Genomic DNA, 22330 nt, shown 5'->3' with positions numbered 1-22330 from the left:
CCCATTGTTAAGTGACACATGACTATATACAATTTAAATAATGGTGTGGGAATACTTAGTATATTTGAGGAATTTCCAATAGTTTAATGTAGTGACAATGTAGGATGTGATATTGGAAAACAGAAGATGAGGCTGGAAATAGGGGCTGGGGCTTCACTGTGAAGAGTCATGTGCATGTGAAGGAATCCATTTTCTGAGAGATGTTAAGACAAGGAAGATTTTTAAGCAGGGAAATAACATGCACAAGTCTTGTTTTCTAAAAATATAATCTTGATAGTGGTGTGGGAGATACATTGGAAGGAGATTCTAGAGTCCACTGTGATAATCTATGGCAAGAGAGAATGAGGGCTTACACTAATGTGGAGAGGACGAAAATAGAGAGGATGTGAGGTAGTCAAGAGACACATCACAGGTAAAATCAGCACAATCCTGTTTCTGTCTGATGTGGCTGGTTAGAGGAGGGGAAATGGCTTGCATGATCGGATGAATAATGGTGTTGCCATTAGAGAATAGAGGAAGATGAGTCAGTTTGGGAGGAAAGATGATTTAAAATTTGGAAGTGTTTGCAAAGTTTGGAAGATATCCAGAACACAGTAGTTTTTCATAATATATGAGTAAGCTCTTCAACAAGACAATAAGTTTCTTTAGGAACATTCAGAGTAGGTACTTGACAAATTATAAACCTTTGCCTCACTCATGTAGTATTTATCTTTCTTTGTCATTCTCCCATGGATAAGTTGTTGAAAGGAAGCTAATCTTTTGGCAACCGTACACTTTGAATGTTTGTATCAGGAGGAGAGCCTCTTGCTGAGCACAGAGCCATATGTTACAGGCGAGAGAGCATGAACTTTCGAGTCTGACAGATCTAGGATAAAATCCTTGCTCTGTGACTTACTAGTGGTGTGATCTTGGCCAAATCACTTGACCTCTCTGTGTCCCAGTTCACCACGAGGGAAACAGGGATAAAAATCCCTCACAGGGCTGTTGTGAAGATTAAATAAGATAACATAGGTAAAGTGTTGGTCACATAGTTGTGTGTGCAACAGATGGTAGCTATCCTCATTATTATGAAAGGGGATATGCCGCCAGTTCTATAAATAGTGAAGCAAATATAAATAACATTGAGAAGTTCCTGGCAATCCATCTAAATACTGCAGTATTTTAGTGTGCTTTATATATACCTAGTTAAGCCAGTCTAGAGTTACTGTGATTTTTCTCACTTTATAGCTGAGGAAGCTGAGATCCAGGAAGTCAGTAGTTATGGATTTTCCAAGTTCATGCTACTTTCAGAACAGTTGTCAAAGCAAAACACTGGCGGCTCATTTGGTTACATAATGAAATAAGGAGAACTACAACACCGATGCCTATTCCAGGTGGCGCGTAGAGGAAAGGGTGGAACTTTCCTTCTGTTGCTCCGTGTACTATTAACTTTTTTCTGATTAAAAACAGTAGGATGTGTTTTTTAGTTTACAAATATGTATTTGGAAAATACAAAAACAATATAATGAAGAGTATAAAAATTACCCACCACCAGTTAACATTATGTTTTTATCTTCCGTGTGTGTATCTTCCATGTACTGGCGCTTACGAACACACAATACACAGAATGGAGCCTTACTGTTTTTACGATTAGCAATCCTTTTCATTTGAAATTATATTGCAAACACCTTACAATTTTGTTTTATATATATGAAAATGGAAATTTAATGGCCACATAATACTCTATCACTCAATTTACAAATTGTTTTGTTCAGTTTCTGGCCAGTTTTATGCATAGAAGAGTTGAATAAATTATTTCTAGGTAGATGCTCTTTCTAGAAAATTCTTATTTTTTTTCTTCTATTATTTGTCTACTTGCTAGAGAAGACTGATAATTACCTTTTCAAAATTTTATCCAGAGGCTATTTAATTTCAACCCAATTAGATTTCAGGAACAGAGCACTCATAACAGTTCTTTAATGTATCATTTTATGTAAATAATTATAACAAACTTTAAACAACTAGACAGCTTGTGATACCCTGCAACTCCTAGAGAAAGAAACTTATTTTTTTGGTGATATAAATGTTGTTCCATGTGTATAGTGATGGATGGTAATTATTAGTCTTTGGGTGGTGAACATGATGTAATCGACACAGAAATCGAAATATAATGATGTATACTTGAAATTTATATAATGTTATAAACCAATGTTACTGCAATAAAAATAATAAATGCTTGTTGCATCAATCCTTACGCAAATTATTTTTCAATGTAAAATGACAGTTTATATCTTATTAAATTTTGTGCATCACTTCATAGTAAAACAGCTGAAAGATACAAAAGTAGTACTTTTTGACTAATGACACAGAAATTATACTTGGAGAGCTAAACATTTCAAGTAGGATGCAGTATCAGGATTTGGGGTCAAGGAAGAAAATTTCAATTTCTGACTGAGACTAACATGACCCATTGTAAAATGAATTGGTTACCCATTTGTGGTAGTGTTTTCAACAAATCACTTATTCAAGAAAGTGTTAATGATTTTGTGCTAGTAATAATTTAGAGTCCCTCCTGAATCTCAGCATGAGGCCTAGAGAATCTCCCTGAAAAGAAAGGTATTAATATGTAATATATAACAAACAGGAATCTGGAAAAACACAACTTTTCATGCTGGAGGATTACTACTGGCGATGGTTTTGGGGACTGGAAAGAAAGAAGCGCACAGGAGAATTGAACAGTGAAGCTCTGTCGGTGTGTCTCCAGTCTGCCTAGGGAAGCCAGTGCCCAGCTGAGCTGCTACACGTGTTCTACGTCTTCTAACAGATCTGCTCCTGCAGAGAACAGTGTGTGGCAGAAACCTGCGAGTTATGCACCGCGCTGTGCTCTTTTCCTCCGGGTACACAGCTACTCCATATTCATTTGCCTCCCTTGCAGTTAAGTGGCAGTGTGTGATGGAAAAATGGCCATAAGATGCAGACAGAAGCAATACATGTGCTTGTAGGACTGGTCCCTCCATTATCTCCCACTGTCTTCTGGCCAGATGCCAAAGATCCAGCAGGAGAGTCCAAGATGCAGAGGGTGGTGGAGCCATAAGAAGGAAGACGGGGTTTCTAAGTCATGAATCAGGGGAGAGCCACCTGGGAGAGATGGCAGGTCAGGAACATTTCCCTTGGACTGTTGTATGAACAAGAAATTTTTACTGCATGGAGCCACTACTGATAGCCTCTAAATGCAATAATTAGACTCCCCTGGTTAATGTGATATATAAGGCTATCACAGCTTGACATATCTAAAATAATCCATCTACCTTAACTCTCTTTACTCTTAGTAAGTAAACTTTCTTCCTGAGAAGAGATAACCTAATTACCTGACATGAGTATTCTGGTTCACCTTGGCCTGTGTATTTTTATTTGTGTAAATTAACAAATTAGCATTCTTGGGGCCAGCCCGGTAGCGCAGAGGTTAAGTGAGTGCACTCTGCTTCCTCAGCCCGGGGTTCGCAGGTTCAGATCTTGGGCATGCACTGAGGCACCGCTTCTCAAGCCATGCTGTGGAGGCGTCACATATAAAGTAGAGGAAGATGGGCACGGATGTTAGCCCAGGGCCAATCTTCCTCAGCAAAAAAAAAAAAAAAAAAAAAGAGGAGGATTGGCATCAGTTTTTAGCTCAGGGCTGATCTTCCTCCCCCCCAAGAAAACAAATTAGTGTTCTTATATGTTTGGTTTATGTGAGTAAATCTTTCAAGACTTGGTTGAATTGATGAAACCGAGCTTCTGAACCTGCAAAACTGAATCCATAATGATCCAATCAAAATTCAACCATTTCATGAGGCTCAGCTTGAAAGAATGAAGAGTCTCTTTCTTTGTTATTAAATTCAAAAATACATGCTCATCATTATTTTGATATGAAATATTTAAATATAACTACTATCAAATTTTAGTAATATCCTATTTATATCGTAGTCAGAATTTGGCTATCTAAACCATCCAGAGTGCGTCCTCAAATCTGACAGAGTTAAGAAAGCAGCCATCACAAAGTCTATACCGTCTCCTATGCCCTAGGCCCTCTCCTAGACCCTACGTGTTCAGGAATGCCTGTTCTAAAACCCTATGTTTTAGCAATATTGGTAATCTGATATCATGTGATAATCTTCAATTTTTCTAAATGTTAGAAAGCAGCAGATTAAAAGAAAAAAGGTGGTATACTACTAAATGTAGATGCACTGACAACAGCCTAAATAGCTGATACTAAAGATAGAGGCATAACTAAAGCGCACACAAGCAACCCTCAAAACACAGCAGTCTGGGGCGGACAAGCCTTCATCAGCTCACTCAACTCTTATAAGTCTTAGGATGTGCCCAGCACCATGCTGGGAACAGAGTGGGCAGCGGACAAGGAGTATGATATGTAGTTTGTATCTTCAAGGAGCTTACTTGCTTAAAAAGGAAAAGACAGAACATATGAGGCCTAGATAACAATGATGCTATTTAAAATATAAAATAAGAATACTAGGAATAAGAATCGATGACACTGACAGCAGAAAATACACATGGATGGTGAGAGGAGAGATTACTCAGGGTAGGTTAGACTAGCCAGAAAAGCTTCTGTGATAGAGGTCCTCCTCTTCTGTTATAAATTACATGCTTAATTTCTTTAATGTTTAAAATATCACGTACAACACAGTGTAAATAAAAGACCTTGGGGGAAGTCCCACCGTGGCCTGGGAAATTTCTAACTGATGACTCATCAAAGGAACCAAGAGGAGGGAGGCAAGGCTCGTAACCTGAGCTGACTGCCCATTCAGTACACTCAGGACGTGCTGGTCATCTGTGCTCTGAGCTGAGAGCTGAAGATGTTCCCAAACAGGAAACAGGAACTTACTGCAGAGCCTAAAAATGGAGCAGGCACTTTGAAGTAGGAAGAGAGGTCTAGTTCACTTCTGGCGAAGTGACCAGTCATGATTCTGAAGTTTCAGATAAAGATAGGCTTGTCATCAAAGCTCTGTGGACATTAGAGCCTCTTCATTCATTTGTTCGTTCACTCATTCATTCATTCAATAAACAATTACTAGGTACCTGCTGGAGATACAGAACAACTACACACAAAAATAAGCTCCATTTCCTCGAGGAATATTCTGTGGGGAGGGGAGAGACAGGTAAGTCAATAGTGTGTTAAGTGTAAGGACAGAGGGATGGGGAGTTGCTGTGAGTCCTCTGCTCTCCCAGTTTCACACCAGCATTCTCTGTTCAGAGCACAGTTCCCATCCACACTTGGTCAATTCTATCACTATTTACACTCTAACAGCCCCCCAACTCTCAGCCCAGATGTCTTTTTCTTTAGTAACCTTTCCTGAACCCCAAATCTGGGCTGGTGCTTCTCCGGTGAGTGCCCTGGGCTATGCCCACACCAGGCCCTTATGACACCGTATTAGCTTTGCCTGCTGACCCGTCTGCACCCTCCCCGGACAGCGAGCGCCCCAAGGGTAAGGACTGCACTTTTTTTTCCAGCATTATCTCCATGCCTACCCCTGTTGTCTGGCACATACGTTACTTCTCAGTAAATACTTGCTTGAAAGAACTAATTAATTAATTAATTAAGGATTAAATTCATTGCTCAAGTAGTCTGTTTAATAAGTACTGAAGCATGTAAGAAAAATGTTTATTGTTAACTCCTGAAATTTGCCTGATGAAGCACTGGGGTAGGCTTTAGTTATCCGGAAAATTCACTTTTATGGAAACCTCATTCCATGAAAATGCTGGGCAAACTGTGTTAGTGGAGATGAATTATTCTTGCTTTTAAATTTGTAAATAGCAAATCAAGCATCTGCCAAGACATTCCCCCATCCCTCAATTAATCAATGGTGACCAATGGGGAAAATATGTAGTAAGAGTTAAACGAAATCCAGTGAAAACCTCCCAATGGAATCCTAGCCTCATTAGGCCTTTTATCAGTGCTATTACTCATTTTAAAAGTGTCTTTTTTTCTTTCTTCTACATTTTCCTTTCGTAGATGGGGTTATGAGTAAGAAAAGGGTCAGAAAGATCACAAAAGATACAGTTGGGTACTCAAACACAACATAATCGTATATAGAATACTAAAACAAAATGTCATTGATCTGGGAGTTCTAGAAGAATTCAGACGAATTGTTGACCACAACAATTAAAGTAATTGTTAACATAAATGACCAAGAGAAAGTTTTGTTGTAAAAGCAACAGAAAGGGGTTTTACCTCAACAACAGGAAAGCTGGTAGAGTTTATGGTAAAAATTTAAAAATCATAAAAGAATTTATGATAAAAGTAAAAAACCCCAAAGGTGAAGAAAACCTACTGGATCTACACAAAAACTTGTACATAAATGTTTATAGCAGAATTATTCATAACAGCCAAAAGGTAGGAACAATCCAAATGCCCGTCAACTGATGAATGGATAAACGAAAGGTGGTCTATCGATATAATGTGAATATAATTCGACAGTAAAAAGGAATGAAGTCCTGATATACGCTATGACACAGATGAACCTTGAAAACATTATGCCAAGTGAAAGAGGGCAGTCACAAAATACCACATATATCATTCCATTTATATGAAATGTCCAAAATAGGCAAATCTATGCAGACAGAAAGTACATGAGTGGTTGCTTAGCGCTGGAGGTATGGGAGGCATGGAGTTTCTTTGTGAGGTGATTAAAATGCTCTAAAATTGATTGTGGTAGTGGTTACATGTTTCTGTGAATATGATAAAAACCATTGGATTGTATACTTTAAATGGGTGAATTGCATAGTATGTGAATTATATCTCAATCAAGCTGTTTTTTTAAAAAATCTACTGGAAATAGGATAAAACTTTACTTGCCAAGGGGAAATCAAACCTAACTAATATTTGAGGATATTTTTCAAGAGAAAATATGCATATGTAAACAAAGGATTGGTGATCTACTTTCATTGCTAAGAAGCCACGGGTGAGAGTCCATGAAAAACGCTATTCTGAAACCAAGTCCTCGAGAGATGGGGTGAAGAAGAGTCTTGTTTGCCTTAGGTAAGAAATGATTTTGAAACACAAAACAAGTTCAGTGGTAAAAGCATAAAAAGCAAGATTCTTCTGGGCTGGGTCTAAAAGCTGCCTTATTTATTATTTTTTCGATGATCTGGAGGAGAGAACATGGGACAAGTTCTCCTGGTTTTTATAGAATTCTAACATTTTTCAAGAAAAAACAAATCAATGGAGATCAAATACAGAAATATATTTCCAGTAGATTTAAGTGAGCAGAACAGTCAGAGTTGAATTTTAACACAGGCAAGTGCCAAGTAATTCACTTAGGGAGATGATGGATGGATGGATGGATGGATGGATGGATGGATGGGTGGATATAGATATAGATAGTGCCTTGAGCTATTGGTGACAACTTACAACTTAGAAAAGATAATTTGGTATCATTAAAGATTCTAATGTCATGCTAATTTGGAAAAATTATAGGTCTAATTTAATGACAGCATTTAAAAAATCACGCTTGTCACATAACATTGAGGAAATGCAATGGCTTACTTATCTGATATAAAGAAAAAAAAGATAAAGAAGAAAGAAGGGAAGGAGGGAAGGAGGAAGGAAGGAAGGAAACTTCTACATTGATCTTCCAGTGATTTGCTATGTGACCCTTCTTCGGATTTGGGTATTTATTCTTGTGTCAATCATGGTAAATCATTAAAAAGAATATCTCAAGGTAGAAAAGTTCTCATTATTGTAGGTAAGGATTTGGACTCATCACTACATTATTTATCTGGTCTCTTTTAGCTGGAATTTACATCATAAGTTCCAGTTTTATTGTTGTTTCTTTACACTTATATTAGTTTAATGTGATACATTAATTCAAAGAAGAAATAAACCAATTGATGATATTTACCTCCTGTTTCTGACCTATTGTAGATTGTAGTACTTGAATCACTATCTTCAGTCCATTTAACTGGAATAGTCCATGTGTAACTAAAGTTTTTTAAAAAGAAAAATTTAACTTTTATTACTAAAAAATAAAAAACATTTCCAAAGTAAAAATAATTTAAAAAGCAATAGACGAGCACATTTTCCTCATAAGTGATCATCCAGTGTATAGTATACAATTAATGCAGTTAATACAACACTCTTTAGTGATGAAATAGGCCACATAAATGCTTTCAATTTCTATAAATCTCTAAAATGTGGAACTTTGTATCAAAAAAATTAGCTAAGGATGAAGAAGATTATTTCAATAAAATGCCTTGAAGCTTTGGAATAACGACATTGCATAAATGTAACACATTATATGATAATATTGAGCATTCACCCACATACTTGCACATGCTCTAATAGACTATAGTTTCTATCAAGGAACACAAAGCATCTTTAGAATTCAGAAGACAACCTTAAACCGCTGTGAAGGAAACAGCACATGTTAGAAATTATGTTGAAATTACACCACCACTATCACCCCTTAAAGCTTCGCGTGCTCTTTAAATATCTCTGTTTGGAATCAAAGTGAACCCATGTGTGCAAAGGAAAAATCCTCAGGCAGCCTGTTTTAGGGGTTTTTAGTGTTCTCTAGCTACTTAATATTTTCTTGTGGAGCAGGGGGAGGAGGTTAGCTTTGTACATTGATACAATATACACCTAACATTTCAGTCTTGAAATCTCATAAAAGAGGTCTTAAATATCTTTCTGATTGTTGTCCTCACATCATCTCCTGTCAGTCAGAAAATGCAGGAAACCCTGACAGAAGAGGAATCTGCGTTTGAGTTTGGGCTTCAGCTCAAAGATGGCCTTGTTTGTCTTCATCTGCGATCATTCAGGTCCCTAACCAAGAACGGGGGAATGATACTTCTCCTTTTCAAGATACAATAAAATTGATGTAATTCAGGGAGAATGTATTTTTGCCATCTACATGAAAGAAGTAATCCTTTGTTTTATAGCTATTGAAATGTTTTATAGGATTGACTTTTACTAGCTCTCTTGGAGAATTTTATTGCAGTGGAAAGTTTTTGGCTATAAGTTTCATAGAACCAACACTTAAATCGCTTCTTGGGTCCTGTGGCAGACATTGTTGGTGCTCCACCCTTATTCCCTTGAATCTCTTTGCCATTTTTGTACACTCCAGATTCCAATGTGCTTTCCCTGCCAGCAGCCAGCACCTGGGTTTCTCCGTCAGAAGACTGCCCTCTGGCTGCCTGAGCCAGCAAAGCCAGCAGTTTCTGGGAATTTACATTCTTGGATGCAGCCCTTAGCCAGTGATGGATGGGCGTGAGAATCTTCCTTGCCCCATCGTCAGGACCACTCGGAAGCGCGTCTTCAGAGGCTCCCTTCAAGGTAGTTGCCCTCTACAGGACCTGCTTGGTATTGCACCTTTGCTGGCCACCTTATCCCACCTCCCACTCCCCCACCCTCTTTCCTAGAAACACTTTCCAATGAGTCATTTTCACTTGAATGCTCACCTCAGGGTCTGCCTTTAGGGAAGCCAATCTAAGAGCATCCCTTGTAGCTTCTCAACAGACACATAAAGAAGCATTGTTTAAAAGTCACATGCCATCTACACATCTCGCTCTTTCACTGCTCTGCTATTTGGTGCTGCCACATAGACCGGCGTCTCATCCCTCCTCACCTTTTCCCAGTGCCAACCTGACTGAGACAACAGAGCACACAGTGGCCCCTCTAAAACACGGGCTCTGGGACTGCGCTGCGCCTAAAGTGGGCATAGGTTATACTGCTAAGGTCAGGTAAAGAAATATTGCTCGGAGGTCGGTAAGAGTATCATAAAACAAAAAGGATTGAGGCTATATAATTTTATAGTTTTAGAATCACTTACAGCATCTAATCTAATCTGAGTAAAGTAATAGATTTGAGAGTACAAAATGTCAAGAAATGGAAATTACATAAATGAAATGATAGAGTTTCCTATATGTTATTTAAAATTCAGGAGTATCAGATTTCACTTTTTAAAGGTATAATTCACTTTTTTTATTTCTAAGCATAGATAGGGCTAACCATATAACAGGCTCTGGCAGTTTCAAATATTGCCAATCTAATTTTCACTAAGGAAAATGATTTTGATTCTCCCAAGATAACACACCTACTTCCATCCTTCCACCTGTTTACATTGAGTGGACTGTCAGACGTGAGCTCCCAGCAGAGAAGCCCCTGATGGAGACGTGAGACTCGCCCACTTCTAGGAGATGGTTGAGGCCGTAGCATTAACTTGCTCATGTATGGGCCGTTTGGATTATCAGAAGTCTCTGGTCAGTAAGACTTCCCTAATCTTGGACTATTTAAATAGTGAGAAAAGGGAGGAGGCCATTCAGTTTATAGTACAGATTAACCGACCACAGTGTCTACCAGACAGGAATACATCTGAGGAGAGAGCAGGTGAACACTAGGGCTGGAGAAAGGAGTAATTCCTCTCTGGGGACATGAAAGCATGTATTATGATCCAATTTTTTAAGCAAGTGAAAAATAAGGAAAGATCACTTTTGATGTAATGTCTTTTTCTCTCTTATTTGTTCAGGAGCTGCTACAGATTTTAAACAATGTTCTCAACAGCAAAGCACATATTTTCTAGGTTTTATTTCCCTATGCATATATAACTTTTTTTTTTTTTACAAAAATGGAAGAAGTAGGTTGAGTTTGTGATAAATGGCCACTAAAAATCATGCATCTGTGAATCTAAATAAAATAAAAACAGTATCTGAAGGTAGAATCTAAAGAAAATATTAGAGAAAAGTGTAAATGTTAATATAGTTCCATGTTCTAAACCTTAATGAATACAATTTGAAGATTTACCATAACTTAAGAAGTGATTTTAGACCCGACTGTATATTTAGTGCACTTGGTTATAACATTTTTTGTTTGTGTGGAGAGGAATCCATAACCAAGGAGAAATTTAAAAAAATCCAACCCCACCGGTTTAAATATAGTGTTGGCTGTCTTTTTTTGTTTGTTTGCTTTTCGTTTTTTGTTTTTTTTTGTGAGGAAGATCAGCCCTGAGTTAACATCGGTGCTAATCCCCCTCTTTTTGCTGAGGAAGACCGGCTCTGAGCTAACATCTATTGCCAATCCTTCTCCTTTTCTTTTTCCACAAAGCCCCAGTAGACAGTTGTATGTCATAGTTGCACATCCTTCTAGTTGCCGTATGTGGGACGTGGCCTTAGCATGGCTGGAGAAGCGGTGTGTCAATGCGCGCCCAGGATCCAAACCCGGGCCGCCAGTAGCGGAGCCCGCACACCTAACCGCTAAGCCACGGGGCCAGCCCCCTTGACTGTGTTTTTGACTTAACAAATCAATGGATACATATGACAGAAGGGAACAATTAAAAGCTATGAAGCTTTCTCAATGGAAGTTTGTTCTTCAAGAGAGAAATATTTTTTTAATTTTAATATTCAAAGGCTATTAAATAGCAGTAATAAATATGGCCAATCTAATTTGCTAGAACATTAACTATAAAAGAATCAGTTTACAGTTATTAAACACTTTCTGAGACACTTTCTTCACACCTATAATTCTCCTTCCTCATGTTCCCTAATTGTTACTGAATAATTATCTTGTGATGATTTGTATATAAATGACTATAAAGTCAATGAGACAATCAAGAAAGAGAAGAGGGTAAAGGATCTTTTCAGTGGAGAGTAGAGGCCACCTGGGGGCGGGGGACAAAATTCTCTTTACCCAAACCAAGTGTTAAGAAGTTGAAAGAAGGGACAATAAAAATAGTCATGGTTGAAACTGGAATGATGTCTGGGGGACCAGTGCTGCACTCTGTTGCTGCATTTAGCCAGGATCCAGCCTAGGAGGGGGCTCAGCTGGGTAATGGCGGCTGGGATGAGGTCCCCAGAGTGGTACCCCCAGTTTCCTGTGGCCAGCCCCAGAGGCTGGAGGTCCCAAGACCCTGACTTTGTTCGCTTCAGTTGGGAGCGGTTGGAACCCCAGAAATGTATACAAAAAGAACTATTTAGTTATACAGAAATGGATATAGTATTAAGACTTTTGTACAAGGTGTATTCATACACGTGTGATAAGTTTTGAAATCGTCGGCTGTGTTACACATGTTTTGTCAGCGTTTACAATATTTGAAATGGTTAAAAAAACTAGCAAATTAGAGGAAATGACATATTGGATTTGTAATTTTAACTGAAAAATTTAGAATATCTTAACTCAGTAGTCATGTTTAAATGTCTAGAAAAATCTGATTTTGTAAAATTAAGGGTTTGATTTTTAAAATGTTGAAAATGCCCAGGAAATTTGATATACTATATTTATGAGTTTTAATTTGTTAGATTCATAAAACTGTATAAGAAGGTTTTAAAAAAATTAGATATATAAATCTGTATCTTTAAGTATTTGTATTTTGAAATTACAAATGGAATTTAATAAAATTTTAAGTAGTGATGTTCAGAAGTTTCTTATAAATAATGTATGCAAGATAATTTGGTTGATAGTTTGCAATTGCTGTTTAAATGTTCAGGAGAATTTCATTTGTGCAATTTTTAAATAAAAATATCCTTAATCAAAAACTAGAAAAACCGCTGTTGAAAACCCACAGTCTCCCTCTCCACCCTTCCCACAGGCCAGCACTTCTCTCAGAAGCATCCCCTTTAAATGCTTCTGGTTTTTGTTCTTCTGATGTCTAACTCTGTATCTCTAAATACCTCTATTTTGTGTGTGTGTGTGTGTGTGTGTGTGTGTGTGAGAGGAAGATTAGCCCTGAGCTAACATCTGTCACCAATCCTCCTCTTTTTGCTGAGGAAGATTGGCCCTGGGCCAACATCCATGCTCATCTTCCTCTACTTTATATGCGGGAGGCCTGCACAGCATGGCTTAGATAGGTAGTGTGTAGGTCTGTGCCCGGGATCAGAACCTGTGAACCCCGGGCCACCACCGAAGTGGAGCATGGGAACTTAACTACGCCACTGGGCCAGCCCCTAAATGCCTCTATTTTTAAAAATAGTATTCATTAACTCATCCACGAGAGAAGGTGATTAAATTACTTATACTATTTTCCTTTCCATTTCCCCTTTAACGTCAAAATTTAATAAAATAAAATTATTTTTAAACTTTGTCTAGGTCACAATCATTCCTTTAAATAATATACCATACTGCCATTTCTTATTTCATAAATTTTAGTATTGCTACTCTTTCCTAACTGCAAAATGAGGATATCCTGTGGAGTGCTGGTAAATGCTTAACAACTGGCTCTTTGGGGTGGGGGTGAGGGCACGTAGTATTTGCTGATTTCCATTAACTCACATTGTTGCCAATTTCAAGCTACTGGCATGATGATGACATCACTGAGTTGGGGTGAGTGCCAGCTGAGCAGGGAAATTAACTTTTAACTATAAAAGTTAAAAGCCAACAAATAACATTTACGAAATTACACTATATATATATATTGTTGGCCAAGGAGGGTACTGAAGTTAAATGTCCTTCTCTATGGTCTGATGTCATGGCCCCTCAGCCACTCCTAATGTAATGTAAGGGTCCAGTGGACTCCGACGTCTGTACTCTGTCAGTGACATAAATCATTCTACCTGCTTCATGGTTTTGGACCATGATTTTTATATAGGGCCTTTGATTTTGGCTTTTCTCATCAGTTGACCAAACTGATGGGGCCTCACTAAATCCTCAAGTTGTTCCATCCTCGAATCACACCATCTTCTGGAGAGAACATCGCTCTTTCCTGGGACCACGCACCTTAGCCCCCGCCCCCCTTACTCATGGCCCTGGGAGCCCACAGCATCGCTGGTGGCCTGCATTTCGTTTCACGGCTTTCCTGGGTTGGACGCACTGTTTCCTGAATCCCACTTCTTCCTCTTTTTTTTGATTAATTCATATTTTTTCTCTCTCCCTCCTCTACGCCCCCCAGAGTGCAGCCTTGGTAACTTTCTAAGAAGTGTGGAAAGCATTTTCTGGGGCTGCGTGTCTGAAAATGTCTTTACTGTGCTTTCCAACGTGGTTTAGTTTGGGTATAGAATTAGACTTGAAACATTTTAGATGACTGTTCCATTTTCTTGTTGCACTCAGCGTTGTTGGGGAGAAGTCTAATGCCACGCTAACTCATGCAGCTTCCTTTTCTGAAATTTCCTGAGGATGTCACTGGGTACGTTTTTGTTTTTGCTTTTTCCTTTTTGCACTGTGTACTTGGTGGGGCCTTTTGATCAGAATCCTTGTGTCCTTTATTATTTCTTTGATATAATTTGTCCCTCAAGTTTCTCTGTTTTCTCTTTTGAGAGATTACTATTAGTTGGGTGCTAGACTTCGCATATTTGTCTTCTTTTTCATATTTGCCAGTTCTGTGTGTGTTTGCTCTATATTTTTAGAGCATTCCCAAAATTTATTTCTAGCTGATCTATTATTTTTTTTGACAACCAAAAATTTAATCTTCCAGAGCTCTTTTGTATTCTCAGTTTGTCCTTTCAAAGACATTCTGCTCTTAGTTAATGGGTATGGTAGCTTCTTTGATCTCTGAATATATTTCATAAATTTATTTTCTATTTCCTCAATTATGTTTCTTATAGAGACAGGTTTTTTGGTTTCTTCATGTGGGATTTTACCTCTTATGCTTTTGGATTTTTTTCACATGTCTTGTGATCCTTGATTATCCATTCGTATTTAAGAAAGAAGGACTAAACTGATTATTCCTGGTGGCTTGTATGTAATCCCTCTACTATTGAGAAGGGAGGCATGTTTTTGGTAGAGTCTTCTCTGCTGAACAGGAAGGCTGACTGGGTGCTCAGTGCAGCTCCAGCCCATCCATCCCACAAATACCATGATGAGGAAGGCTTTCCTCTGGGCGTCCCAACCAAATGGAAATTCTTAGCTCTCTGCCACTGTTTTAGTCAACTTCTTTAGAAAAAAGAAGCCCTCTGGATTTTTGCCTTGGGTCATTGCTAGACTTCTGAGAGCTCTGTAGAGAGGAAGGGATGGTAGTAGAAGAAGGGCAAGTCAAGGGGGAGGGGTCTGACTGGCACAGTTATCCTGAGTCTAGACTTCAAATTAATTGCCCTATTTTCCACCTCACTTCTCACTCCTGCGTCCACTCTTCATGCTGACCCTGAGCTCAGGGCCTGCCTAGGGAGAGGGACGAGCAGCCTCCACTGCTGGTGCAAGTCCCTTTTCATCTGGCTGCATCTTCCTCAGTTTGTTCGTTTTCCGTCGATATTTTCCTTGTAGAATTCTCTGATGCTTATAGCCCCTCCTCTTTATTTTCTTTACTCTTACGAGTTTATTTCTTCTCATACATCTATTCCTTTATTCAGGGATAAGAGCAGGACTCGGATGCCTGTACTCAGCCCACCCTTTTGAACCTGGAGACAACTGCGCTATTTTGAATGCCTTTGTTTCCCTAAAGACACTGTGCTTTTATACTATCGCCCATCAATCATGTCCTGAAGAGCAGGATCTAAACAAATGACTAGTATTTCCATCAAATTTCCACTTTTCTCTTGAAATGCATTATAGATCTTTACCCAAACTCAGAATGTGGCTGGGAAGCATTAGCTGTTGCATCCAACAGAAAGCGTTTCTGGGTGATGGTACTCCCATTTTCCACATTAAGCACAGGATAGCCCATCTGTCTGGTCCAGGTGTCCATTACTTCTTCAACTGGCAGATTACTTGCCTAAGATTGAAAAACATGAGATTAATTAATTAAAAAATAAGGGGAAATAAAAGGATAGAATAATCAGATAAAGAAATGATTGGTAAATCACTTGTTAATCAGACAAAGAAGTAACTGAGGATATACTCTTCCTTACCTCTTCAAGTGCTTCCCAAAAATCTGAAGTTTTTGCATTCTTAAATTGGTATTTTTCCAAGTAAATCTGTATGTGAAAAATAACAAGTATTTTAGAAGTCAATGTTTGCTTTTCTCATACTTCACGACATGAGCTGAACCCCTGGACATATTGCATTCTAGTGTGTCATATAGCAAATGTACCTAGAATAAAAGTCAAACGATACACGGTATGCAAAACATTCTGTAACTATAAAAACACTGTACAAATAATAATTTATTTATAAAGCATAAGTAATATTTTTTTCTTATTAATGAGATAGTTCTTTTTTTTTAGTCTAATGCAATTGTGACCAAGTTGAGGAAAAGAGTTTAATTTTTACAGGACAAGCAATATAAGATACTTCAAGGCAGGCAAGTGTTCACCAAACAATCAACAGTCCATAATATTTTGATCCACTACGAAGAGAGATCCCGAGTTCCACGATCTTCACTTAGTGGCATTGACTTGTTCATTACTGGCTGCACCCCTTACCTTCATTTATGTGTGTTTTGTCATCTCAGACACCAGATGACCCCACCACACATGGGGGATTGATGTGATATGCAAGGATAAAACAGATGAGCTTGGCTCTAAGCCCGGGCTCAGCAAACTTTTCTATAAAAAGCTATATAGTAAAGACTTTAAGTGTTCTGGGCTACATAGTCTCTGTCACAACTGCTCAGCTCTGCCTTCATAGCACAAAAGCAGGCCTAGATAATATGTAAATGAATGAGCATGGCTGTCTTCCAATAAAACGTTATTTATGCACACTGATATTTGAATTCCATATAACTTTCACATGTCATGAAATATTCTTCTTTTGATCTTTTCAATCATTTAAAAATGTAGAAACAATCTTGTTAGGGGACCTTGCAAAAATGGGTAGTGAGCTGGGTTTTGGCCCGCAGGCAGTAGTTTGCAGACTCTATTCTAAAGAAATGAATATACAAACTTTTGAATAATAATAACGATGATGATGATGGATAAATTGGGGAAAATATTCACTGTAAAGATTCACTCTTCATGCACGAGCTCCGCTACTGGCGGCCCGGGTTCGGATCCCGAGCGTGCACTGACGCACCACTTCTCCGGCCATGCTGAGGCCGCGTCCCACATACAGCAACTAGAAGGATGTGCAACTATGACATACAACTATCTACTGGGGCTTTGGGGGGGAAAAAAAAAGGAGGAGGATTGGCAATAGATGTTAGCTCAGAGCCGGTCTTCCTCAGCAAAAAGAGGAGGATTAGCATGGATGTTAGCTCAGGGCTGATCTTCCTCACACAAAAAAAAAAAAAGATTCTCTCTTCAAATGTTTCAAAAATACAAATCTTTTAACTAGAAGGCCCCCTCCATTAGCAATTCTGTTCACAAAATCTCTCTATGTATGAGTTTTCAGATATAATGTGATATATCCTCACAGAAAATTCCCAGTCTTCTCCTAATCTCATAATTAGATGCCACTTCTGGTTCTTCAGGGAACCGTTCAAAGTTCCTACTGTGTCACTCCTCTGTTGCTCTCTAAAATTGTCCAGTCAAAAGTGTGGAAGTCCTCGGTAGAAACAGAACCCTCTTAAGTGTTCTTGGAGCCTTCAAAGAAAAGAACCGCTGGTTGCCTTGGCACATATCATTTTCACTCTGAGTTGCTATGATTTTCAGCAGATGCCGTACCTAAGTCACATTATCTTCTAAATTACTCTTCTCTTCAGGCGTAGAGAGATAAAACTATATTAACAGGACTTCTCCAAGAAGCCTAGAAGAGGGTTGAGGCTAGTCTGGAAAGCTGCCTTCATATTTGTTCTGATTGGTTCACTGCTTAGCACTGCCACCGGAGGGCAGGCAAAGGAAGGGAGAAAAAATGAAAGGCATATACTCTGTATCAGTTTTAGGTTTTCGTTCCAGAGTTTTGCACAGATCATTCATTCTACCTTAATAATATAATTGGATACTTGGAATAGTAATAATTATAACTAGCTACCTGTTAATGGAAACTTCTAGTGAACAGTCTCTTCTTAAAATTAACTTAGAGGAGTTTCTTTGTATACTCACAATGTCTTGAGTTTAGAAACGTGCAATCTTGGAACAGGAAGGGGCCTTAAATATTATTTTATATAAATCCCACATTTTGGGGGTAAAGGAAACTGTTGACTATAGAGGTGAAGAGATTTGCTTGAAATTACCGAGAACAGAATTCTGAATCCTGGACCAGTTTGTGTGGTTTTCGTCACTGTAGTTGCTATTGTTATTGTTTTATAAATTGCAGTTTCTTTCTTCTCCTGAACTAGAGACTGCTTGGACATTTACATAAACAGTATATTAAAAGGTACTAATTTTATTTTGTCTACATGAGACCTTCTGAATATTCTATATTAAGAAATTTCCTTCTTCACCTTGAATAATCACACTGTAGTCATTCCAGTAAAAATGTCATGCTGACCTCAGTCCCTCAAAAATAGTCCCTTAGTTGGTATGGGTAAGCAGAAAAGGAAGGAACAATGTTTCTACACAAGCATCCAGGGAGGGAAAGGACATTGTCCAGCTGGGCCATTCCTGTCTCATCAGACATACTACTGACACTAGAAGAAAAAGAAGGGATGGATATATTTCTTAGTTTCTGTTTCATGACTATGTATTGTTATCTCTTACGCTTTTTTATGTACAAATAAAGCCTTAAAGATTTTCCAGTTGATGGTTTTGCTCTTATTTTCCCTCACCTTGTACCTACTCTGCTGCCTGAGATTGGGTTTGGGGGAAGGTGATGGGCATGAAAGAGAACAGACAGCTGGCCATCCCCAGATTTAGTGTCTCACCAGGTTAGCTGATGAAGAGTCACTTTCAGCAGAAAGATAGTGTTTGCAAGGGAAAGACCTTGAACGCCAATGACACAGACTGTGAGACTGAGAGGCAGCAATCACAGTACAATGATAACTCGAGGAGGGATACCGTCCAGATGTTTAAATTATGTGAAGGAATGTTCCAATTGGTTTGAGAGCTTATTGAGTATGGCCTATATTGATCATATACTATTTTCAGACATTAGCTAGTGTTTGAAGATTGAAGGAAAAGAGTGAGTGTTTCAGTGTTTTTTTGTAAATTCATTCCATAGCATCATAATGGTATGAAAATTAATATCTATTCATTCTGGTTCAGTTTGTAGCACCATCTGTAGTCACAATTAAGGTGGAGGAAGACAGTTTTAACTTGGGAAATATTAGTTTTAGACAGGACTGAGTTTTTTATTAATTATACCATAGACACTGGACTATAGGAAATGCAAGAGTAGTATTGCATTATTATTAGAATAGCTGTTCACTTTTAAGGATTCTTCTGGTATTTCTCTAAAAAAGTTAATATGAAAAATCATTTAATTTGAAGTCAACTTTGAAGAGTCCAAGAGTGTGTTGTTTATCAATTACAATTGAATTTAGAATGAAAACTATGCACATGGAATTTTAACTTAATTTTTTAAAGGAATTGTCTTTGCCTATTTCTATATTCTATATTATTTACTATAGACCATTCGTTCATTCATTTAACAAGCATTTTTTGGATCGCCTAACACGTGGAATGCATTCTATTAGGCACTGGAGTATCTGCAGAGGTCCGGAAGACAGAGTTCCTACAGAGGTGTAGGCGTAGGTGCTTACAGTGAGACAAGATATCAGGAAATGTGAGTTTGAAGCTGCCGGAAAAGTTACAAAATGTTCTAATGTACACGTAAGAACAAGCACACAGCTTCTCCCCTTCCTCCTAATGTCCACACAGAAGATTTTATTAATGAAGAAAAGGAGTAACACATACTGATGTACTCCCTAAATATTCCCTGAATCCTGGTCTTATTTCTTACTTGAACAGTCACCTAGGAATTTTAGTATTGGGTGGAAGAGGACGTCAGTACAGCCACATGGGAGACTTGGTGGCAGCGAGAGCTGTAGGAACGGGAGCAGCACCGTCCTGGGGAATCACCGTGCTGGTCTCTCTGGGAAGGTAGCAGGGGCGCTGCTCTGATCTGTTTTCTCCTTTGTGGGCTAGACGCCATGAGCACTGCTCTGCCTGACTACCTGGGAGGTTACAGTAACGGGGATGGAGATGGAAGGGAAGAGAAGGAAGACAATTCCATGTCTAAGGGGCAACAGAGCCAACCTGCAGACAGGACAGTTACAAGAACACATTGTAGCTACTTTGATAATATAAAGCCCTGAGAGAAGCGGCTTAGGGTCTACCAGAAGAACAAAAAGGAAACCTAAACATCCACTGGGAGTCACAGACCTGAGTGGGATGTGTGAAATGCTTTAGAAAGGTTGTCATTTTTGTTTCCAAAAGGAAGGAGGCTCTCTTGATTCATTGACTCCATCATAATAGGAATGTTTATATTAACCATTTTCAAATCCAATAGTAAGGAAAAAAATGCTTTTACAAACTGCAAGGAAAGACATTTATAGATGGAATTAAATTTTTATATCATGTTGTGGACTGAATTGTGCTCCCCAGAAATTCATACATTGAAGTCTTAATCCCCAGTGTGATGGTACTTAGAGACGAGGCCTTTGGGGGGTATTTAGGTTTAGATGGGGTCATGAGGGTGGGACCCTCATGACAGGATCAATGTCCTTATAAGAAGAGGCACCAGAGAGCTCTCTCTCTCTCTGCCATGTGAGGACACAGTGAGAAGGCAGCCATCTGCAAGCCAAGAAGAGCACCCTCACCAAAAGCTGAATCTGCCGGCACCTTGGTCTTGGTCGCAACTTCTCAGCCTCCAGAATGGTGAGAAATCAATTTCCACTGTTTTAAGCCACCTAGTCTATGGTATTTTGCTATAACAGCCTGAGCTAACACACATGTAAAGGGTATCAAAAATAATTAAGTAATCTGTTTAAACTTCTGCTAAATGGTAATTACCGATACAACGTAGGCACTTAACTGGATGTGAAATCACCTTTCTATGTTTTGCTATGTTATCTATCCCTGAGGAAGGAAAGTAAAAGCAAAAAGAGAATTGTCTTTAATTAATCACATATCTTAACATTCATCATCTATGCATCAGTGTGTAGTTTTTGTGTGTGTGTGTGTGTGTGTGTAAGGAAGATCAGCCCTGAGCTAACATCCATGCTAATCCTCCTCTTTTTGCTGAGGAAGACCAGCTCTGAGCTAACATCTATCACCAATCCTCCTCCTTTTTTTTTTCCCCCAAAACCCCAGTAGATAGTTGTACGTCATAGTTGCACATCCTTCTAGTTCCTGTATGTGGGACGCGGCCTCAGCATGGCCGGAGAAGTGGTGCGTCGGTGCACGCCCGGGATCCAAACTCCGGGATGCCAGTAGCCGAGCACACGCACTTAACCACTAAGCCACGGGGTCGGCCTGCATCAGTGTGTAGTTTACTTTTAATACCATCAAAAGCAGTAAATCATACCTGACATCCTTTTTGAAATATCTCTGGTGTCATCCAGTCTTCAAGCATTCTCAGAATGGAAGCTCCCTATGAGGGAAAAGAATGACAAATTAAACTAATAAAGGATAGGGAAGAAGCACATATCAGTGATCACTGTTCTGACTAGTATGTCATGATCATATTTGTGAGATATCTTCAAGGTGATTCCACTAAATTGCATGGTTCTAGCTCTATGGTTTTAGTATAAAAATACCACTTCTATGGTATTTTATAGAATACCCCCCTGTATCTATGCTTCTAAAACAACTAAAAGGTAAAGAGAAATTGATAAAATGGTCATCATCTCAGTGATAAGGTTCAAATCATTATTGCACTTCACCAAATGAACCAGCAGATGGAGCTTTCCTAATGAAAGAGAAACAGAGAAAGTTTTAGAAAAATCACGTTCTTTGATCAACAAGGAAAGTGGTTTCAGGAAAAAATTCTGGCTACTTATGAAATATATTTCAATACTTGGAGAAAAAAGAATTATGTTTCACAGAGGGAAGTAGATAGTTGGGGAATTATCTGGTCAAATAGTTTAATATAAATAGATATATCATTCAGGTATAAAGTCCTTCTCTTCAAAAGTGGCTTATCTCATTTGGTTTTCTTTACTCTGAAGAATCTGATGAACACCTGTGTTCTTTACTTTCTTTTCACATAATGTAAGATTAGTACTAAAATGCCCTATTTATAAAATTTTAAATCAATTTTCAAGTAACTGACCAGAAAAACATTTGTTAGTAGTTTTTACTGTAATTTATTAAGTACTATAAGTTATTTTTGTACCTAGTAGAAAGTCTTAGAAACATTTATTCATTTCTAACCTAATATCTTAAACCCATGGAATATCTAGGACTTAGGAAGAAACTGATTCAATAAATAAAAACTTCTTCTTGTGAATTATTAGAATATTCTATCAGTGGGTTAGAAAGTTTCATTTTAACAGAAAGATCAAAAGGAATCATTGACAATGTGAAGGAAAAATGAATAAAAGAAGCCTGAAAAGATGCCATGGGACTAATATAAGAGGGAAAAACCAAAAATATGATGCTGTAAATTTCAAATGTTAATGTATAGGAGGCTTTTTTTACTCAAGCCAATTTGATCTAGTATTAAATAATTATAATA

General features: G+C 38.3%; 1 protein-coding gene and 1 long non-coding RNA gene across 3 annotated transcripts in view; one reads left to right on the top strand and one right to left on the bottom strand.

Moving 5' to 3' along the window:
* LOC131411256 (uncharacterized) overlaps positions 1–10955 on the top strand; it is an 81193-nt gene extending 70238 nt beyond the window's left edge. Inside the window, exon 3 of the long non-coding RNA XR_009221527.1 lies at positions 9102–10955. This is a non-coding gene — a long non-coding RNA (uncharacterized LOC131411256). The remainder of the gene's footprint in view (positions 1–9101) is intronic.
* ENPEP (glutamyl aminopeptidase) overlaps positions 1–22330 on the bottom strand; it is a 78923-nt gene that overhangs the window by 20935 nt on the left and 35658 nt on the right. For both annotated transcript variants that reach the window (XM_058549905.1, XM_058549907.1), the window contains exons 8-11: positions 21179–21244; positions 15745–15810; positions 15457–15608; positions 7878–7957 (exon numbers count right to left, since the gene is read on the bottom strand). In XM_058549905.1, the coding sequence (XP_058405888.1) occupies positions 7878–7957; positions 15457–15608; positions 15745–15810; positions 21179–21244 (364 nt within the window). The remainder of the gene's footprint in view (positions 1–7877; positions 7958–15456; positions 15609–15744; positions 15811–21178; positions 21245–22330) is intronic.

The sequence above is a fragment of the Diceros bicornis genome, chromosome 11 (genome assembly GCF_020826845.1).
Source record: "Diceros bicornis minor isolate mBicDic1 chromosome 11, mDicBic1.mat.cur, whole genome shotgun sequence".
Lineage (NCBI taxonomy): Eukaryota > Metazoa > Chordata > Mammalia > Perissodactyla > Rhinocerotidae > Diceros > Diceros bicornis.
This window is presented reverse-complemented; position numbering and strand designations above follow the sequence as displayed.